Genomic DNA, 21,472 nt, shown 5'->3' on the forward strand with positions numbered 1-21,472 from the left:
CAGATAGTGACGCAGGAACCAATAAGCGAACGGCTATGGCCGTGACGTTTTTGCAAGCCAATCCTATAATAAGGGAGGCGGGATATAGCTTGGTCCGCCAATCGTTGTGAACTTCCGCCGTCACTGTGGCAACCAACAAAACGACGCATGCGCAGTGATTGAACGTTGAGGCTCGGGCTATACGCTGGGAAGGCGGTAAATGGACGTGCAACCTAAATACGGTATTTTCTCTTCATATTAAATACGTTATTTTGTTTGTATTAGCAGCATTTAATGTACAGTTTTAATTTTCACCCGGTCAAGTGTGGACTCAATTAGCGTATTTATTTTTATTTTGACATATTAGCTTAGCTTAGTTTTCCATCTTGTAATACGACGCGATCGTTTTGTCATAAATGAAACAAGCAGCAAACGTTTTAGAGCAGGGGTCACCAAACTTTTTGAAACCAAAAGCTACTTCTTGGGCACTGGTTAATGCGAAGGGCTACCAGTTTGATACACACTTAAATAAATTACCAGAAATAGCCAATTTGCTCAATTTACCTTTAATAAATAAATCTATATATATGGGTATTTCTGTCTGTCATTCCGTCGTACATTTTTTTTTTCCTTTTACCGAAGATTTTTTGTAGAGAATAAATGATGAAGAAAACACTTAATTGAGCGGTTTAAAAGAGGAGAAAACACGAAAAAAAATGAAAATAAAATTTTGAAACATAGTTTATCTTCAATTTCGATTCTTTACAATTCAAAATTCAACCGAAAAAAATGAAGAGAAATCTAATTGGAATCTTTTTGAAAAAGTTAAAAAAATAATTTATGGAACATCATTAGTAATTTTTCTTGATTAAGATTAATTTTGGAATTTTTATGACATATTTTAAAAAGGTTAAAATCCACTTTGAAATAAGATTTAAATTTGATTCTAGATTTCTAGATTTGCCAGAATAATTTTTTTGAATTTTAATAATAAGTTTGAAAAAATATTTCACAAATATTTTTCATGGAAAAAACAGAAGCTAAAATAAAGAATTAAATTAAAATGTATTTAATATTCTTTACGATAATAAAAAAAATACTTCAACATTGATTTAAATTGTCAGGAAAGAAGAGGAAAGAATTTATAAGGTAAAACGATGTATGTGTTTAAAAATCCTAAAATCATTTTTAAGGTTGTATTTTTTCTCTAAAATTGTCTTTCTCAAAGATATAAGAAGCTAAGTAAAAAAAAAAAAAGAATTTATTTCAAAAAGTGAAGACCAAGTCGTTAAATAATTTTCTTGTATTTTCAAATTCTATTTGAGTTTTGTCTCTCTTAGAATTAAAAATGTCAAGCAAAGCGAGACCAGCTTGCTAGTAATGAAATAACATTTTAAAAATAGAGGCAGTTCACTGGTAAGTGCTGCTATTTGAGCTATTTTTAGAACAGGCCAGCGGGCTACTCATCTGGTCCTTACGCGGGCACCGCGTTGGTGACCCCTGTTTTAGAGTTTATTTTTCTGAGTACGAAATATAGAAGGGCAATTAAGTGTTTTTTTTAAATTCCGTGGTCTTTTGAGTTGATTTGTCATATTCAAATGTTCACTTCAAACCAGATGTGCGGCGATTCAAATATTGTTACTGAAACCAAAATGTATTTCGATACTTTTCAAAATAAAAGGGACCACAGAAAACGATATTATTATGATACATTAAACATGTTTTTTATTTCTATAAAAGAAGACTATTGGCATTAAATAAAATAGTGAACATACTACACAACTTGTCTTTTAGTAGTAAGTAAACAAACAAAGACTCCTAATTAGTCTGCTGACATATGCAGTAAAATATTGGGTCATACATCATTATATTATTTTGTCAATATTATGAGGAACAAGCAGTATCAAATGGATTATTAATCTAATTATTAATTTACTGTTAATAGTTGCTTTCATTTTTGTTTTAATATGTTCTATCTACACTTATGTTAAAATGTAAAACGCACTTAATCTTCTGTTGTTTGGATACTTTACTTAAGTTTTGGCTGATACCACAATTGTGGGTATCAATCCAATACCAAGTAGTTACAGGATCATACATTGGTCATAATTAAAGTTATCTTGTTTCCTGGGTTTACAAACATAAAAAAATGACAAGCATTTGTGCTAACACAAAATATCGATGCAATCATTGTAGTATCGACTAGATGCATATGGCTGTTGTACCTGGTATCGTTACAGTCGATTTTTGTGTAGCTCCATCCATTTGTTTACATTCAGGAGCGCTAGCTTGCTGTTAGCGGTTAGCGATCCTCCTACGGTGGGTAGTGAAGTATGTTTAGCTATTCCTTGTCCTGCAGGGACAATACTTGTAAAAAACAGTTTATTTGTCGCCGTGGAGGTGGACGATTAGTGACTTAGAAGTAGCTAAAACACTTTGGACGGAGGTTTGAAAGCACCGCTTGCATAGTTTTTATAGCTCTACCTTTATCGTTAGTTTTAAAACCAAAATACATTTTTCGCACTGTTTCCATTTGTAAGTGCTCTATGTGTTGTGTGTTGATTCACTTCGCACCAATATGTGCATGAAAAGAAAGAAAATACTCTTTTTAAAGGCAGTATAGTAAATATTTTTATTAATTAGGACTGGTATACTGTCCAACCAACCCTACTTTTAACATCTAAACCAGACACAGGTCTACAGCAGTCAAATGTTCAGTTTTGTATTCTTCTGTAAGTAACATAGCTGGTGAATGCTTATTCTAATATACAATGTATCCTTTTATATTTTAGATAATGATTGGAAGCACAGTAATAAACCAGCAACAGCATGTTGGACTGCAGAAACTGTTGGTACTGGCAGCAACTGCACGTTCCTTATTGGGTGCCAATGAGAAGTACAAGTTTATCCAAGATGAAGTGAGCGGCGAGTCTACTCTTGTCGGCTCGTGTTTGCGCATCTTGGACAACCTGGAGCACACCTGCGCCGTCGGCCAGTTGGTTTACGAGAGCGTCGAAGCCCACCACAAGGTCTATCGCACGGGATCAGGGTGCCTGCTGTTCTTGGCGGGAGCGTGGAGTCGCGCAGCCTTGGAATGTTTACGAAGCGGGATTTCGCCGCGTCACATAGCTGCAGCAATGGCGGAGGGCATGGATGTATGTATCGACATTTGCAAAAACAGCAGCATTTCGTTTGAGGCTCTTTGTGAATCACCACAGAAACGCATCAACAAGGTGCCAACCGACTCCGGACACATGACTGCCACAGGACTAAAAGCAAGCAAAGTAAAGCTGAGTCGCCATTTTTGTTGGACCGAGTCAGAGAGTATATCAGTTCCGCAGCCTCACCTTCCTGACATTGCACACCTTGCGGATGGACTGAGTCACGGTTGCGATGATGCAATGGATTTAGTTCTTCAAGCCAGTTGTATCCAGCTAAAATATGGCCCCAAAGACACACACTGTGTGTTTGATGTTAACAAGGTGCTGACGTGTGTGTTGCCAGGCTTCTCAGAGGACCACGCTCACGTTTCCCAAGGCTGTGTTGTTCTTCTCGACGCTGACCAGTCTGTGGTTGCACACAGCCTACAGGACACACCCTTGAACGTGGCTCTTATTCATGGCGATTTGTCGTGCACTTACCGCCATCTTGGCTTCAACCAGCCTACAGGCGTGCAACATGTCAACGACCAGGATCGTTTGCCGAGTTTAAGCAAAAAGGAAGAGTGGATGCAAAAGGTTATGGTGCTTCTGCTGCGCCTAGAAGTGGACCTGGTGCTCGTTAGCGGACTTGTCGGCGAGGAAGTTATCCAGTGCTGCTGCAAGCATCGTATGCTGACAGTGGGAAAGGTTAAGGCCTCAATTATAAAGGAGATGGCCAATGCTACCGGAGCTGTGCCCGTTGCATATGCCGCACAGCTGAGCAAGCACTGCGTCGGCACCGGGGTCAAAGTTGGCATTTGGAGAGAAATTCAGAGCGACCGTAGGACATGTGTCTATATTTACCCTAGCTGTAGGACTCAGTTGGTGACGGCCGTCATCACGAGCTTCATACATAGTAAGCTGCAGGTCTTGGAGGATCGCTTTTGGGCTTGTGCTTATCGGCTGCATTATGCCCTGAAGGACAAAGCTGTGTTGCCCGGCGCTGGAGAGCCTGAGATGATTTGTGTTCATCACCTGCAAAGGCAAGTGAATATTGCGCATCCCAGAGATGGGCAAACCAACTCTTTCCGTGGCGTTGTGCTGCACCTCATGGCCGAGGGTTTTGTTGATTACATATCCACAGTCATGGCTAACTCTGCTGGGATCTCACAAGTCCAAGCCAAGACTGCAGTCAACCAACAACTGCAAGACTTTAAAGGAGATCACAATGTTTCCGCCAAACTATCCCAACTGGTCCTAAATTTGGATGAGAGAAGTCCTCAGTTCTTAGCTGTGCGGGCAGTCGGACCTCGAAAAGTTTATGACAATCTGAGCGTGAAGGTAGCAGCATGGAGGACCGCCCTGGACCTGGTTTTGCTGGTCTTACAGGCGGACGCCGAGATCATCACTGGTGTAGAAGAAAGTAGTCGTGGTGCACAAGTGGAACTGAACTTTTTATGATCACGTTATGTAATTTGTCGATAAACCACAATAGAATCGACAAGGTCAGTATACCATTGTTATTGTTGTTGTATACAATCCATCCATCCATTTCTACCGCTTATTCCCTTTAAATGTTAACATATTTATTCGGTTCAGCATCTGGGAATCTGGTGCCCAATCAGTGGTTGTAAGCAAACTACACACCTGATGTAAGAGTGAGTTAAATGTGCATGTGTGTTAGTCATATTTTGCTATCATGAAACACAATCAATGTGCAGTGGTACTTCGGGATAAGAGCGCCCCAGCTTATGAATTTCTTGGGATACAAGCTTTCTCTCAGCTAAATGTTAGGCTTTAGGTTGCTTGCAGATATTCAGGTTAGGAGCCTCTCAACGACAAGTTGGCTAGGCGACGGCGGCTACAGCAAACCCTGTAAACGCCAACCAAAACATTTAGTCTTACTTGCTATCAGCTTATAGCTAGAGTTCGACAACTTTGTTTTTGACTCATTTCAATTGGCAATACAAGCTGTAACTCATCAGATCAATTTAACTTGTATACTGAGGACTACAGTAGACTAAATGTTCCTGCCTAGGGGCTGTAACTAACGATTAATTTGATAATCGATTAATCTGTCGATTATTACTTCGATTAATTATTGGATAAAAGAAACAAACTACATTTCTATCCTTTCCAAAACTTTATTTTAAAAAACAGCATACTTAGACTTAGACAAACTTTAATTATCAACAAGGGAAATTGTTCTGGCACCATGTCCTTTCGACTTAACAAATAAAACAAGGCAAGTGTTACAAAAAAGTTTTTTTTTTTTTTTAATAAAGTGCACCATTGTCCTGCACAATAGCAATAATTTTGCTTAGTGGAATTTTAAACCTGGGTACTATCTATTTCAACCCTTCTGCAATGTTGGATGCTGAATGTCTTTCCTCTAGTGGCATGGTCGTAAGGCAGATTGACTTCATGTTCGATTCGTCTCCAATGTAGTGGCATGTATGCCAAGGTAGGCCACACTTGTCCACACATCAGTAGCGAGAGCAATTTTGCTCTGGGTGGCATTTATGTCAGTCTACACTGCATGGAATGTTAGCTCGTACTTCCTCTCCATCATGTTTGGTAAAATGGTTCCTCGAGGGAAGAGTGTAACCAGGGTTGAGGATGTGAATCATTTGTCTAAAACCTTCATCCTCCACCATTGATAGTGGCCTCGCGTCAGTTAGCAACATATTCAGGATAGCATTAGTCAGTGCAGCCGCTTGCTGTGGTGTGCACACCTTCCTTTGTACCAAGTCTCTAATGCTGCCTTGTTTATTTCTGAAATGAGAGAAACCATATTATGAATGTACATAGTAGCATCATTTACATGTAACTCAATGCATACCCAGTTGATTTAATTAATAATTTCTGATGTAAAAGACCAATATGCCACCACATTAAAAAACAGCAAAAATACATAAATAGACATTGGAATTGCAGAATACACCAATAATAACACAGAAATGTAACTCATCAGATCAAAACTGTATCAGATATAGTACACATTTCTGTTCTGAATAATAAAGGATTCACTTTAGGCTACCTCTGAATAATAGCATGAAATATTCCAGCACCTTCATAACGTTTAGTTATACTAAAGCTTCGCTCAAGTTTAAATAGATTTATATAGCTTTATTGGGCCCGGCTACATTGATCCATTATGAAACCAACCTGAGATATTTCTGTCCATTACGTTTATATGTGTGTTTTCTCTCTGAAAATGGAGTCAAATGTGCCGGAGACACATTATCAACCCTGCGTTGCAACAAAGACATAACGTTAAAGTTGTGAAGTGAAGAGAATTATAGTTATATAGCGCTTTTCTCAAAGTGACTCAAAGCGCGTTACATAGTATCTAATTTTTATATTCAAACCAGTGTGGGTAACACTGGGAGCAGGTGGGTAAAGTGTCTGGCCCAAGGACACAACAGCAGTGACTAGGATGGCAGAAACGGGGATTGAACCTGCAACCCTCAAGTTGCTGGCACGGCCGCTCTACCAACCGAGCTAAAGTTACTCACAAAAAAGCTGAACTTATGAATGAAGGCCTGTTGCGACTCATAACAACACAGAAAATGAAGTCACCGCACTATCCAAAAAGTTCCTAACACTCTGAAAGTTAATACACTACAGTTGCTGCTGCGCTTCCAGAAAAAAATCTCCTCGTTAACAAAAGATTAAAAACACACAAAGACGGACAGAACGGATCAATATACTCGGACTATGGACTTAAAAACGTACCGTGAGTTCTTCCCTTCATCTTCTTCAGGTGCTGCCGAAGCAATGTTTTCCTTCCGTGCCACGACGTCCATGCTGCACATTTTGCAGGAAATGTCTTCTTTGAAGTCTTTAAAGTAAAGTGTTCCGACACTGTGGACGACTTATGTCGTACACTTTTCTATATTGAAGCAATAATCTCGAGATGTTTCTCCGCTGAACTAACTATCCATACTGTTTCTCTCCGCCATTTCTCGAACGTTTCCACAAAGGAGACGGCGTGGTCACGTGAGCTGCACATGAGACTTAGCCTCAGCGCAGCCCTGGCGCTGTTTTGTACTGTTTTTGTACTTATTTTGATTATGGTTTTTCAGCTGTTTGTAAATGTTGCAGTTTATATATAAAGGTTTAAGGGGAATTTAAAAAAAAAGCCTCCGCATATGCATATTGCATACATCCAACGAATCGATGACTAAATTAATCGGCCACTATTTTTATAATCGATTTTAATCGATTAGTTTTTGCAGCCCTATTCCTGCCATAAATGTAATATTTATATCCATGCTAATTTCGGTCACAATAATCATGATATAAAATATATTTTGTAGATTGTTGCTCCCGAATGAGTAAAAGTTTATAATGTTGAATGGAAAATGTATTGGGTGAAGGAGATAATCTTTGAAAATCTGTGAGCAATCCTAAACCGTGGCTACCAATGTTTACCACATGGGGGACACAAGAGCTGGTTGATTTTCCGACACACAGTCACTGGGAATGGTTTTTTGAAAAGTATACATGCAAAGTTCAAGTCCTAGTCGTGTAAGTCCTTGACTTGTAAATGAAATGAGGCAGTGTTACTCACCTAACTTGTGCTGCTATGGTTTCCTCCATAAAGGTTGCAGTCAAAAGTTACAAATAGGAGGCTCCTGTCATATTTTAAAGGAAAGCAACACGTGTGGCAACAGGTGACACCCAAAAAGAAGTCATGTAAAACCAGACACACACAGTAGGCCCTTTTTCCATCAATTTTAGGAACTTTTTCTTCCTGGAACTGTAGGTTCTTACAGAAGTGCGTAGTTTGTGTTACAAATCAGGCTGAAGACGTATGGAGGAGTGGTTTAGTGCATTTCTACATTGATACCAAATAAACAAACACAATTGTAGGTCTCAGCTTTGAAAAGTCCCAGCTAGGTAGTATGAACTCTGAAAGGTTTGTGAAGGACTACAAACCCCGTTTCCATATGAGTTGAGAAATTGTGTTACATGTAAATATAAATGGAATACAATTATTTTCAAATCCTTTTCAAACCATGTTCAATTGAATGAACTACAAAGACAAGATCTTTGATGTTCAAACTCATAAACTTGAAATTTTTTTGGCAAATAATAATTAACTTACAATTTCATGGCGGCAACATGTACCTTTTCTTTTAACAACGCTGAATAAACGTTTGGGAACTGAGGAAAGTAATTGTTGAAGCTTTGAAAGTGGAATTCTTTCCCTTTCTTGTTTTATGTAGAGCTTCAGTCGTTTAACAGTCCGGGGTCTCCGCTTTCGTATTTTGCGCTTCACACATTTTTGATGGGAGACAGGTCTGGACTGCAGGCGGGCCAGGAAAGTACACGCACTCTTTTTTTTACGAAGCCACGCTGTTGTAACACATGCTGAATGTGGCTTGGCATTGTCTTGCTGAAATAAGCAGGGGCGTCCATGAAAAAGACGGTGCTTGGATTGCAGCATATGTTGTTCCAAAACCTGTATGTACCTTTCAAAATGAATGGTGCCTTCACAGATGTGTAAGTTACCCATGCCTTGGGCACTAATTCACCTTCATACCATCACAGATGCAGGCTTTTGAACTTTGCGTTGATAACAGTCTGGATGGTTCGCTTCTCCTTTGGTCCGGATGACACTATGTCGAATATTTCCCCCAAAAATTTGAAATGTGGACTTTTCAGACCACAGAACACTTTTCCACTTTGCATCAGTCCATCTTAGATGATCTCGGGCCCAGAGAAGCCGGCGGCGTTTCTGGATGTTGTTGATAAATGGCTTTCGCTTCGCATAGTAGAGCTACACAGATGTAAGGACAAACTGTATTTAGTGACAGTGGTTTTCTGAAGTGTTCCTGAGCCCATGTGGCGATATCCTTTAGAGATTGATGTCGGTTTTTGATTCAGTGCCGTTTGAGGAATAGAAGGTCACGGTCATTCAATGTTGGTTTCCGGCCATGCCGCTTACGTGGAGTGATATTTCCAGATTCTCTGAACTTTTTGATGATGTTGTGGACCGTAGATGTTGAAATCCCTAAATTTCTCGCAATTGCACTTTGAGAAACGTTGTTCTTAAACTGTTTGACTATTTGCTCATACAGTTGTGGACAAAGGGGTGTACCTCGCCCCATCCTTTCTTGTGAAAGACTGAGCATTTTTTGGGAAGCTGTTTTTATACTCAATCATGGTACCCACCTGTTCCCAATTAGCCTGCACACCTGTGGGATGTTTCAAATAAGTGTTTGATGAGCATTCCTGAACTTTATTAATATTTATTGTCACCTTTCCCAACTTCTTTGTCACGTGTTACTGGCATCAAATTCTAAAGTTGATTATTTGCAAAAAAAAAAATGTTTATCAGTTTGAACATCATATATCTTGTCTTTGTAGTACATTAAACTGAATATGGGTTGAAAATTATTTGCAAGTCATTGTATTCCGTTTATATTTACATCTAACACAATTTCCCAACTCATATGGAAACGGGGTTTGTACATCTACCCAAGTAGTTTTTGGTGGAAACACAAGGGGTAACTTTATTTCCCTGGGTAATTGGGAAAAGTCCTGTAAAAGGGCCTCTTGTCAATTAGTTGAAGCCACTCTGTTTTGCAGTAGAATCTATGGCTTGTAAATCCTTACTCATGGATTATTGATCACCTAACTGATGATTGTGTACAGTTCTGTAAACTGCCAACTAAGGGACACTAAAATACCTTAAAGAGGTGGAACCAGGCCGAGGCTCACCAGGATAGTTACCCTTTTCACACATGCTTGTGTGGAATGCCACACGGCAACGGTAGTCCATCTCTAATTGAAGAGTGGAGAATGGCATTCCCAAGTCTGTTTTTAGACTCCTTCATGTCAGCTTTTAATCTCTCGGAACGCCTTAGAGGGGGAAATGATTTGCTGAAGTAGTTTGTTTTTGGTAGTTCAGCTTCCCCAGTCTCTTGGCACTCTTTATTTATTCGACACTTATAACCTAGCGCCCCAGAATTTATTGCAAATTGGTTAACTGGAAACAAGAATTTTTCCATTTTGACTAATAATCATCACATAAAATAATGGTCAAAGCATAAGGACATTTGGATTTAAAGTGATCCTGCACGCTACAGACATAACTCAACAAGTTAGGAATGCCGTGCTGTGAATTGCCTCTTGAGAAGTCTGTATGAATGAACACACTGGTTCTGTTGCTTGCCACGGCACTTGGCATGCTAAGGGGTCACAGAGAAAGCGTCCAAGCTGCAAATCCACGCCGCTCCCCCTCCACGACACTGACGTCTGCTCGGCCAATTGGTGGAATCGGAGAGCACTAGTAGGCGTGAGCTTACTATGGGAGTGTGTTGGTGCTCCGAGAGCGCATGCGAACTGAGGCCCAAAGTGGGGAAAGCCTTGCACACCGATCTAAGCCAGCTGCTTTGATTAAACCACTACACAGGAAGACTGCAAGACCATCCATCCCCCAACCATCAGAGCAACTCTACAAACAGCAGGCAAACACATGCAAACTTAAGCTCTGTGGACTTTTTTTAATCAGCCAGAAGCTCACCAAGGAGACCTTCTGTTTGTGATTCTCTCTTGTCAAAGGGTACCCGAGGCCCTGCGACCCCTGAGCTAATGTGAAGGGGAGGAGGAAAGTTAGTGGGAGGTGGGAGGCCTACAGTGGGGCAGCTTCCAGAAAGGAGACAGAGAGCAGTCACCAGGAAGCGAGGAAAAGATGGCCACAGGAGAGATCACGACACTTCCTATCACGCCTGAAGACGGCGGCAGTGGCGGCTTTCCCCCTGGAACTTTCAAGGAGCCCAAGAGGTTGTACTGCAAAAATGGGGGCTTCTTCTTGAGGATAAAGTCAGACGGTGGAGTGGACGGAATCCGGGAGAAGAGCGATCCCCACAGTAAGTCTTCTCATCCTTAAGCGCTTAGCTCATGCAAACTGTTGTTATGGCGACAAACTAACATACATTTTGGAGGGACTTTGTGTATGTTTTCTAAATAAAAGTAGTTTTGGAAATAGTATTCTCTCTTAACTGTTTTGAAAACTTGTCCTCCAGTTTTCCTAATCAATGAAACATGCCTTTTTTTAGTAATTTGGGTTTAGCATGCTGACTCACACTTTGCTTTACGTCACACTGTAAAAACAGTAGTGACATCTTGAAATGAAGGCCTAAGATCAAAAAATGTCCTGTGAGGATTTTTCTTGCTTTCTTAAAGCTGATTACAGCTTTAAAAAACACATGAATGACAGGACCTGCGTATTTCCCCAACAAGTACACAAACCAGATCAAATTTGGATTGTTGTCACTCTTGCTATGTTTAGTTATACATAATACAGATCAGTCAAAGTCTGCCATATAAAGAGTTTAAAGATATATTCCATGTTGGCTAAAGAAGCACTATCATTCATTAGTCACCTACTTTCATCAAAAAGTTTTTTTTACGGAAGCAATGAACTCTGGTAAACCGAGGTGGAACTAAAATGTGGGCTCTTGTTTGGTGTGTATGACTGTGACGGTCAAACAATGAATTCTTTTCAAGGAGCATCATCGCTTCAGGAGAGATGAGGGAGGTGGCCATGAAGATTCCTGAGAAAAACTAATGTTTGGACAATGTTTAGTTTGAGGAATCCAGTGGGACATTTGGAAAGAGCTGCGTCCAAAGAAATACCTGATTTGACTTCAAGGAGCTATTTTAAGGTAGTTGAGTTACCATTCAGTAACAATGAGTCACAGCTGTCAGTGATATAAACCAGAACGGCACAGTTAACATTGTAAGCTAATGACTAGACCTATTCATTCATTGGCTGATAATTACTGATTTTATTTTACCCCGGGAATGAGATTTTACCATAACTCCATCAATGCCAAAGTTTAGCTTCCTTTCACCCACCTTTTACGGGGGGGGGGCGTAAGTTGTGACCCATTACTGTTTCTGTTATGTTCCTTGTACAATGTTGTTTATTTAATCTTGAACGGGTTTGTAGTGAAAGTGATGTTTCGTTCTACTTGTGCAATGACAATCAAAAGCATACTATGTTTGGGTTACATCCCTTAATCTCTGTCAGAGTCCGTCACATTACATCACATCCATATATTTATGGATATAGTAATATTAGTACTGCTTCCTTTTGGTAGGAACGCTATTTGGCACTCTCTCAAAATGCAGTTCTGGTCACCTGCACTCTTTACAGTCCAAAAATAATTTACTGATGTATTGAATAGAACCAAGTGTGAAGCTGCCGCCAAAACTGAAGCCTGTTTCCCTTTAGACCGTCTACAAGCTTACCGATTGGCTATGTTGCTAACGTGACACCGCACAGCGCCAAAATGATTGATAGCATGTAGCAGCTGACCAGTCAGCGGTCAGATGCGACGATGTGTAGGCAGTTGGATGCAGGTAGACAGAAGAGATGGTTCCCTAACGGCAACATAAAACACAAGCATGGAAAAGACGGACTAGATCAAAACAAGAGGAGTTGTGAGCTTCACTTATTGATTTAAAATGTGGCATAAACACTACGAGAATAAGAAAACTGATCACACCTCCGATGGCTCAAGTTCTTGCCTTTTGTCGCAAAGGTCGATGATTTGATCATCAGCTGAATCATAATGCGTTCTTGAACAAATGTTTTTCTGTGTATTATTAGTACCCCAAACCATGCATCTAATCCCTTCAACACACGCCGCACCCAAATTCAGACCAGTTTGTGTCCTCGCTCACACCTGATATATAAATATAAATGTTACCCCTGCTTTCAGGATCAGCTGTTAAGATTTCTTGGAGATTGTTGCCCAAATTGAACTCTTGGTCATGGGGGTGCTGTGTGTTTGGCGGAAATGGATTTGTTAAATGCTCTTTACTTTAAAACTGCTCCAATCCGAGGCCCAATTTGAATTCTCCCTTTTACCCCTTCATCTTAATCCTTTCACTCTTGGCCCCTAAAATCTAGTGTCATGGTGAAGTGTTCAAAATATGCCCCTGGGAATTCGAACGTGGCTCGAGTCACACGTCGTCATGCACCCTCGCCGTTTGCCAGCTGTGACGTAAAACAGATGCAACTAATGCTTATTTACTTTTAAAGTATCGGCTTTGCCTGGGCCCTTTTCTTTCGCCTGATTACAGTGAGAAAATAGACCTTTTTAATGGTCGTTTCTGAAGCGGATCAGTTAAAAAATGACGGACTAAAAAATGCATCTGATAATTTTGCCGTTGAATGTACAGAATTTTCACAAACACGTATCATGTTACTTTGCTGATTAAGCAGATAACGCAGTTTTCGGAAGCAATAATTGACTGTAGCTTCAGCCGTGTTGCTAGCTTGTTCTAAGGAGTGGTTGCAACATACAATAAACATGGCTTATGTAGCTGTGCATTTTATCCTTTCCACTTTGATAAAACATGTAGTTAGAACTAGTTTTTGCAAAATATACTGGAACTCGAACATTTTAATGAGGTAAAATAAATACAACAAACAATTACCAATAGCCAATATATATGTGGAGTAGCAAAGGATAATCATCTTAACAAACCATGAGTTTCATTATGAAAATCAATAATTCAGTTTTATTTTTAGGCTGTTCTTTGTTTTCTGCCATCGCTTTTAGCAGGCAAATGATATGGGAAATTTCTTCTACCCTTCGATATTTAGGGAGTTATCTGAGCTCACCTCGCTTCGAGGGTTGTGCCCTTACTTGATGGAGAAATCGGACACCGCTTAATTGACGTGAACAAGCAAAACCGAGTGCTAAGGGGTTAAGAAAAGGAGGAAGGGGAATATTCGGATTGGGTCTTAGACGTCTACTCGGAGCTGTGTTGACTCCTGTGTTGACGGAAACTCCGGAAAAAAGCGCTACGTGGCTTCAAATCCACCAGAGCTATAAAAAGACTTGTGTGAATGATTGCGTAGTCTGTCTATTCATGAGTTGAACTTCCTAAGGTGTTCTGTGGTGACATCTTGTGGTCCATCCCTAACCTGTTGGATTAGAAAAAAGACTATAAATGGACATTACATTTCAATGGTTCCCCTTGTTTTGGTAGCGACAAATAACCAAATGCAATATTAATCAGCTGTATATCAGTCTGACTTTGTGTCCGGACAGTTCTGTTACTCTCTACTTTGTTTTCCCCTAGTAATGCTTCAGCTGCAGGCAACCTCAGTAGGGGAGGTGGTCATCAAAGGGGTTCGCGCCAATCGCTACCTGGCTATGAACAGAGACGGACGACTGTTTGGAGCGGTGAGCAACAACATCTGTCACTGTTAATTAGGGGTGTAACGGTACACAAAAATTTTGGTTCAGTACATACCTCGGTTTAGAGGTCACGGTTCTGTTCATTTTCGGTACAGTAAGAAAACAACAAAATATTAATTTTTTGGTTGTTTATTTCCCAAATTTGTAAATAATGGCTTTATCCTTTTAACACTGGGAACACTATAATGATTCTGCCCACGTTAATCAACATTAAACTGCCTCAACTTGTTGCTTAGATTAAATAAAATGACAAGATGAGGTGGTGACTTTTCCAGGGTGTACACCGCCTTCCACCCAAATGCTGCTGAGAAAGGCGCCAGTGACCCCAGGGCGATCCCAAAAGGGACAATCTGTAAAAAATGGATGGATGGCTGGACAAAACTATTTTTGTACATATAAAAAGTGCAACATTAATCAGTTTCAAGTCAACTCATCATGCTTAATTTATTACAGCATTTGGGAAGCCTGTAGTTGATTTTTATTATTTAAATGTTATATTTGTATTAACATGTGTTAGCAGGGACCCTGCCATTCAAACTAGGCTGCTACATTACTAAAGATTAATGTAACTATAGCTGAAAAAATAGTACAACAGCAATAAGAGCGACTATTCATCCCTGAACACCATGGAGTTCATTTAGGCTTAATGATGCACTTACATTATTATATCACTAGCATACACGCACACAAACACACACACACACACACTGCACAATGAGCTAACACACACACTGCAAAATGAGCTAACGTTACGCTAAAAGTTAATTAGCATTCACCTCAAGCCATGACTGCGAGCGAGCTGAGCTGCAGTTTGTTTCTAGAATGTCATCTAGAACGTTGACTGGGAGGTGTTTATTATAATGTGGGGAGAGTCCGCTGCTCACCTGCTAAACACCTATCTGCTCAACGCTGAAGCACTGACTACATGCGCTCTCAATACGCATTGCTGATTGGTTGTTACCACTATATATATAACCAATCATATGGTTGTGTGGGTGGGACAATGCTGGGTGCTGTGTAGGAGACAGAGACAGGCAGAACGGAGCGGAGCAGCTTGTTAAGACTTTAGATTCATATGTTCGTGTGGAAACGCGTTCGGTACACCTCCAAACCGAACCGGAACCCCCGTACCGAAACGGTTCAATACAAATACACGTGCCGTTACACCCCTGCTGTTAATACAAAAGTATCAAGTACAGTTTTGTTGGGTTCGGATCATGGAATGCTGGGGGGATTGCAATTTCAACGCTGGGTTAAAAGTTTAATGACTCTTTTTGATATCTTGTCTAAGTCGTCTTTGTCTTTTACCTCAGAGACGAGCAACTGAGGAATGTTACTTCTTGGAGCGTCTCGAGAGCAACAACTACAACACCTACCGCTCAAGGAAATACCCCACCATGTATGTGGCGCTGAAGCGGACCGGCCAGTACAAGTCTGGAAGCAAAACCGGACCGGGTCAGAAGGCTATACTCTTTCTGCCCATGTCGGCAAAGTGATAACCTGGGACAAGGTTGAAAGAACGTTGGTGCCTTAGCTGTGATGGCAGTGAAGGAAGGTACTGTAAGTCCACAGTGCCTGGCACAGCTGTGATCTTTGGAGACTCATTTATTCCGACACACCTGCTCTTGTTAAGCTTGACTTTTTGAATCAATCACCACTTTTAATGCAGAAGAAAAGAACGAGGAAAACGTCAGAGCCAAAGTCCTCTTTTGTACACTCGGCTCCTAATCCTATAAAAAGGGGCATTGACACATTTCACACAACGTAAGGTTTTATTAACTGTTAGACTACTTAGAAGACTTCAAAGTATGTGTATATTCCTAAGGTGTCTTGTAGTATTTGTGTTGTGGACACACAAAACAATTCCAAGGCAACTGAAGTTCAGTCCAATGACAGATGAAAGATAAAGAAAACTTAGCTGAGACGTTAGATTTGAGGCTACAACTTTCTGCTCCCAACTCATCACATACTTTTTTTTAAAGTCTGTCGTTCAACTGATAAAATCAAGTTTGGTTGACTGGAAACCTTTGATGAGTACTTGGGAAACCAGCAACCATACATTGTTTTGTACACAGATTACGGCACCAGGTTTTTTTGGATTGCGTTACACATTTTGTAACAATACTTAAGGTCTCGACATTAGCCAAAAGGTATCTTCAATTCAAAATGTGTTCCTCAGTCCATGCCATGCAAAACAGAGTTAGCTGGGGTTTTTTTCAAACTTTTCTTAGATGGTATATGTTCAGAAGCAGAACAAAGCCTAAATTGTAACCTGCTGAAAAACTCGGGTTTAGACTGAATCCCAATTCTTGCCCTAAACACATCTTCTCGGTCTTATCCCGAGCCCTCACCCCTCAAACTAGGGGGCCAAGCGGTGGAAAACACACCTTAAGAAATACAACGCCACTTGTGTCCTCAATACGTCACCCCTGGCCGATTGGTGGATTTTACTATGATACAGATAAACTGTAACAAGTGGTAGACACGGTATTCAGAATCTACATTTTGTACAATAGTTGTGCTAGCTAGGTTGTCAGGACGAACAATTTTAAAACCAAAAAAAGATTTGAAAATTTAGAAAATAGATCAGCTGTTGAATCATTCAGGAAATGTTGTCAGGTTGTCAGGACGAGCAATTTTAAAACCAAAAAAAGTTTTGAAAATTTTGAAAATAGATCAGCTTTTGAATCATTCGGGAAATGTGTTCAATTGAAGTCCATTGTTTAAAATTTTGACAGAGTAGTTTCCTAGATGCAGTCGCGTTAGCTATCTCATGTGACAAGCGGGTTTAGGATAGAAGACATTCTAAACATTGCTCGTATAAATTAGCCGTGTAATATTTCATGAAATGTAGTAAATTGTTATGTAGTTTGTTTGCTGTTCGCCTGATACCGTAGTTTAATAGCTACAGCTTCGTGAACTAGCCCGTTTCACGAGAATTTTTTGAATAGAAAAAAACATTCTAAACATGGCTGATGTAAATTCCAAAAGTAAATTAGAAATCTAATCAATCATGAAATGTAGTAAATTATTCTGTATTCTTGTCCAGGGTGTCCCCCGCCTTCGGCCTGAATGCAGCTGAGATAGGCTCCTGCACCCCCCGCGACTCCCAAATGAGATAAGAAGTAGAAAATGGATGGATGGATGGTATTCTGTATTCTGCTACCCTGACATCGTAGTTTATTAGCTACAGTCGCGTTGGCTCGTGTGACAAACGAGATTATAATAGAAAACATTCTAATCATGGCTCATGTAAATTATCCATCTAATCATTCATGATATGTAGTTAATTGTAGTGTAGTTTGTTTGCTGCTAGTCTCATACCATAATGTAATACTAACAGCTGCGTTACCTAGCTCGTGTAACGAGCGACTAGAAAAAAAATACATTCTAAACATGGCTAGTGTAAATTATGGAAGTAAATTAACATTGTAATCTTTCATGAAATGTAGTAAATTGTTTTAAAGTCTTTATTCTGCTCCCCTGAACTCGTAGGTTTTTAGCTAAAGTCGTGTTAGCTAGCTTGTGTGGCAATCAAGTTCATAATAGAAAACATTCTAAACATGGTTAACTTAAATTATGTCTGGTCATTATTGGAATATGATACATTGTATTAAAGTCCGTATTTTGCTACCCTGACAACAGTTTATTAGCTTCAGTCACGTTAGCTCGCTCATGCGATATGCGACTTTAGAATAGGAAAAAAACAAACATTCTTAACATGGCTAATGTAAATTCTGAAAGTAAATTAGCAATCTAATCATTCATCAAATGTAGTAAATTGTTTCAGTCTTTATTCTGCTACCCTGACCTCGTAGTTTTTTTTAGCTACAGTCGTGTTAGGTAAATCGTGTGACAAGCAAGTTCATAATAGAAAACATTCTAAACATGGCTAACTTAAATTATATGTCCTTTTTTATATTATATAAAATCCGTATTTTGCAACCCTGAAGTCAGTTTATTAGCTACAGTCACGTTAGCTAGCTTGTGTGATAAGCAAATTTCGAATAGAAAACATTCTCAACATGGCTAATGTAAATTAGCTGTCTAACACATACTTGCCAACCCTCCCGGATTTTCCGTGAGACTCCCGAAATTCAGCGCCTCTCCCGAAAACCTCCCGGACAAATTTTCTCCTGAAAATCTCCCGAAATTCAGGCGAAGCTGGAGGCCACGCCCCCTCCAGCTCCAAGCGGACCTGAGTGACGTGTCGACAGTCTGTTTTCATGCCCGCTTTCCCACAGTATAAAGAGCGTGTCTGCCCAATAACTTTATAACTGTAGAATGATCAAGGGCCAGATCTTGGTTTCTTATGTGGGTTTATTGTTAGGCAGTTTCATTAAAGTCTCCCAGCCTGGTAATAACACACAACAACAGCAGTCATATTTTCGTCTACCGTAAAGCAGTTTGTCTGCCGTAAGCTCCAATGTTGTGAACTTGTGACACTCTTAAACAGGACAATACTGCCATCTACTTTACATAGAATAGAAGGTAGAATAGAATGTACTTTATTTAATTCAGCACCACAGTTCGCTCACAATAAACAATGATAATAATAAATAATATAATGTATATAATATATCGTATATATAATATATAATATATAAATAATATAAGTATATTCTACATATATTGTACATTTAAGTGCAGTCAAGGAACATATGCATTATACAGTCTGATGCCTGTCGGTATGAAGGACCTCCTTGGTCGTTCCGTGTTACATTTTGGGAGTCTGAGCCTTCCACTGAACGTGCTCATTCTCTCCGCAAGGTCTGAGTGTAGTGGGTGGGAGGTGTTCTCCATAATTGCTAGGAGTTTTGCTAGACTTCTTCTCTGCCAGAGAGTCTAGCTGTGGTTAGAAAAATACTGACAGAGAATAGAACAAAGATGGACATTTCAACCCTTAACTCAACAATGACTGTTGTGTGTGTGTGTGTGTGTGTGTGTGTGTGTGTGTGTGTGTGTATGTAAATAAATGAACACTGAAATTCAAGTATTTAATTTATATATATATAATATACACATATATATATATATATATATATATATATATATATACATATATATATATATATATATATATATATACAATAAATATATATATATAGCTAGAATTCACTGACAGTCAAGTATTATATATATATTTAATATATATATATATATTTAATTTATATATATTAAATATTTGACTCTTAACCCCGCCCCGCGCTCCACCCCCGACCACGCCCCCCATCCCCTACCTCCCGAAATCGAAGGTCTCAAGGTTGGCAAGTATGGTCTAACAATTCATGAAATGTAGTCAGTTGTAGTGAAGTCTGTTTGCTGCTAGCCTGATACCGTAATTTAATACCAACAGATGCTCCATCACCCCCTCGCGACCCAGATTGGGACAAGGGGTAGGAAATAGATGGATGGAGATGTGTTAGCTCGCACGTGTGACGACCGACTTTAGAATAGGAAAAAAAAAACATATTCTTAACGTGGCTAATATAAATTCTGAAAGTAAATTAGCAATCTAATCATTCATCAAATGGGGTAAATTGTTTCAAAGTCTGTATTCTGCTAACCTGACACCGTAGTTTCTGAGCTACAGTCACGTTAGCTAGCTCGTGTGACCAGCAAGTTTACAACAGAAAACATTCCAAACATGGCTAACTTAAATTATCCGTCTAGTCATTCATGAAATGTAATACATTGTAGTAAAGTCCATATTTTGCTACCCTGACGTCACAGTTAGCTACAGTCAAGCAAGTTTAGAATAGAATTCATTCTGAACACTTCTAATGTAAATTAGCCGTCCAATCATTAATGAAATGTAGTAAATTGTGCTAAAGACTGTTTGCTGCTTGTCTGACATCATAGTTTACCAACCGCAGTCGCGTTAGCTAGCTCATGTGACGAGCCAGTTTAAAATAGAAAAAAAAACATTCTAAACATGGCTAATTGAATTCATTCATGAAAAATAGTAAAGTCGATTTTCTGTTAGTTTGACATCGTAGTTTACTGCTGCGTTACCTAGCTCGTGTGACCAGCAAATTTGGAATAGAAAAAAAGAATTCCGCACATGGCTAATTTAAATTAGCCGTCCAATCATTAGTGAAATGTTTTTGTCTGACATCGTAATTTATTAGCTAAAGCTGCATTAATTAGCCCGTATGACGAACAATTTTAGATTAAAAAAACATTTGAAAATTTTTGGGGGAGAAGCAAAGGGTTGAAAACCTGATAAAACATGAGTGTCATTACAATGAAAGTCAATAGATCTTAAAATTACAGTAGTACCTCAGGATACGAGTGCCATATTTTTCCAGTTTTTCCGGATACAAGCTGTCTCTCAACTAATTGTTAAATTTAGGTTGCAAGAAACAAGCCTCCCCACTGCTAGCCTGCACAGAATGAGTTGATAACGCCAGCCAAGGACATTGAAATAATATATACCTTGGTGGACATTTATCCATGAAAATATCTTTATATTTTCATGGATAAATGACGAGTTGATGCAGGAATCTTAAAAGTTGTCTGTCCAAATGCTGTAAATTACTAAATACAACTACTGTAATTTGTCATATCTAAAAGTTAGTTTTTATTTTTAAAAGGCATGTTACATGTTAAAACTGTGTGTTAAAATGTTTTAAAATCATTTCAATGCCCGAATGTGGCGAAATAAGGGGTTTTCAGAACATTATATATAAAAAAAAATAAATAAAATATATATATATATATATATATATATATATATGTGTATATATATATATATATATATATATATATATATATATATATATATATATATATATATATATATATATATATATATATATATATATATATACGTACATATATATATATATATATATATGTATATATATATATGTATATATATATGTATATATATATATATATATATTTGGCAGCATGGTGGAAGAGACGGGTTCGTGCGTCTGCCTCACAATACGAAGGTCCTGAGTAGTCCTGGGTTAAATCCCCGCTCGGGATCATTCTGTGTGGATCTTTGCATGTTCTCCCCGTGACTGTGGGGGTTCCCTCCGGGTACTCCGGCTTCCTCCCACCTCCAAAGACATGCACCTGGGGATAGGTTGATTGGCAACACAAAAATTG

At 39.2% G+C, this 21,472-nt stretch overlaps 2 protein-coding genes across 2 annotated transcripts; both read left to right on the plus strand.

Annotated features, from left to right (window-relative positions):
• The first annotated feature begins 134 nt into the window (after window positions 1-134).
• Window positions 135-9,482, plus strand: bbs12 (Bardet-Biedl syndrome 12). Its single transcript, XM_061891685.1, has 2 exons — window positions 135-221; window positions 2,772-9,482. Exon 2 carries the CDS (start codon window positions 2,775-2,777, stop codon window positions 4,578-4,580), a length of 1,806 nt encoding a protein of 601 aa, XP_061747669.1. The 5' UTR covers window positions 135-221; window positions 2,772-2,774; the 3' UTR covers window positions 4,581-9,482.
• Window positions 9,483-10,465: 983 nt separating this feature from the next.
• On the plus strand, window positions 10,466-19,341 carry fgf2 (fibroblast growth factor 2). The gene is made up of 3 exons (XM_061891686.1): window positions 10,466-11,002; window positions 14,235-14,338; window positions 15,667-19,341. The coding sequence occupies exons 1-3, from the start codon at window positions 10,825-10,827 to the stop codon at window positions 15,847-15,849; spliced, it is 465 nt and encodes a 154-aa protein (XP_061747670.1). The 5' UTR covers window positions 10,466-10,824; the 3' UTR covers window positions 15,850-19,341.
• The last annotated feature ends 2,131 nt before the right edge of the window (window positions 19,342-21,472 follow it).

This window comes from Nerophis ophidion, linkage group LG29 (genome assembly GCF_033978795.1).
Source record: "Nerophis ophidion isolate RoL-2023_Sa linkage group LG29, RoL_Noph_v1.0, whole genome shotgun sequence".
Taxonomy (NCBI): Eukaryota; Metazoa; Chordata; class Actinopteri; order Syngnathiformes; family Syngnathidae; genus Nerophis; species Nerophis ophidion.

Coding starts and splice junctions, on each gene's coding strand:
- bbs12 (XM_061891685.1), top strand. CDS start 2,775: ATGATTGGAAGCACAGTAATAAACCAGCAACAGCATGTTGGACTGCAG.
- fgf2 (XM_061891686.1), top strand. CDS start 10,825: ATGGCCACAGGAGAGATCACGACACTTCCTATCACGCCTGAAGACGGC. Junction 11,003..14,234: donor GGAGAAGAGCGATCCCCACA/GTAAGTCTTCTC, acceptor GTTTTCCCCTAG/TAATGCTTCAGCTGCAGGCA. Junction 14,339..15,666: donor ACGGACGACTGTTTGGAGCG/GTGAGCAACAAC, acceptor CTTTTACCTCAG/AGACGAGCAACTGAGGAATG.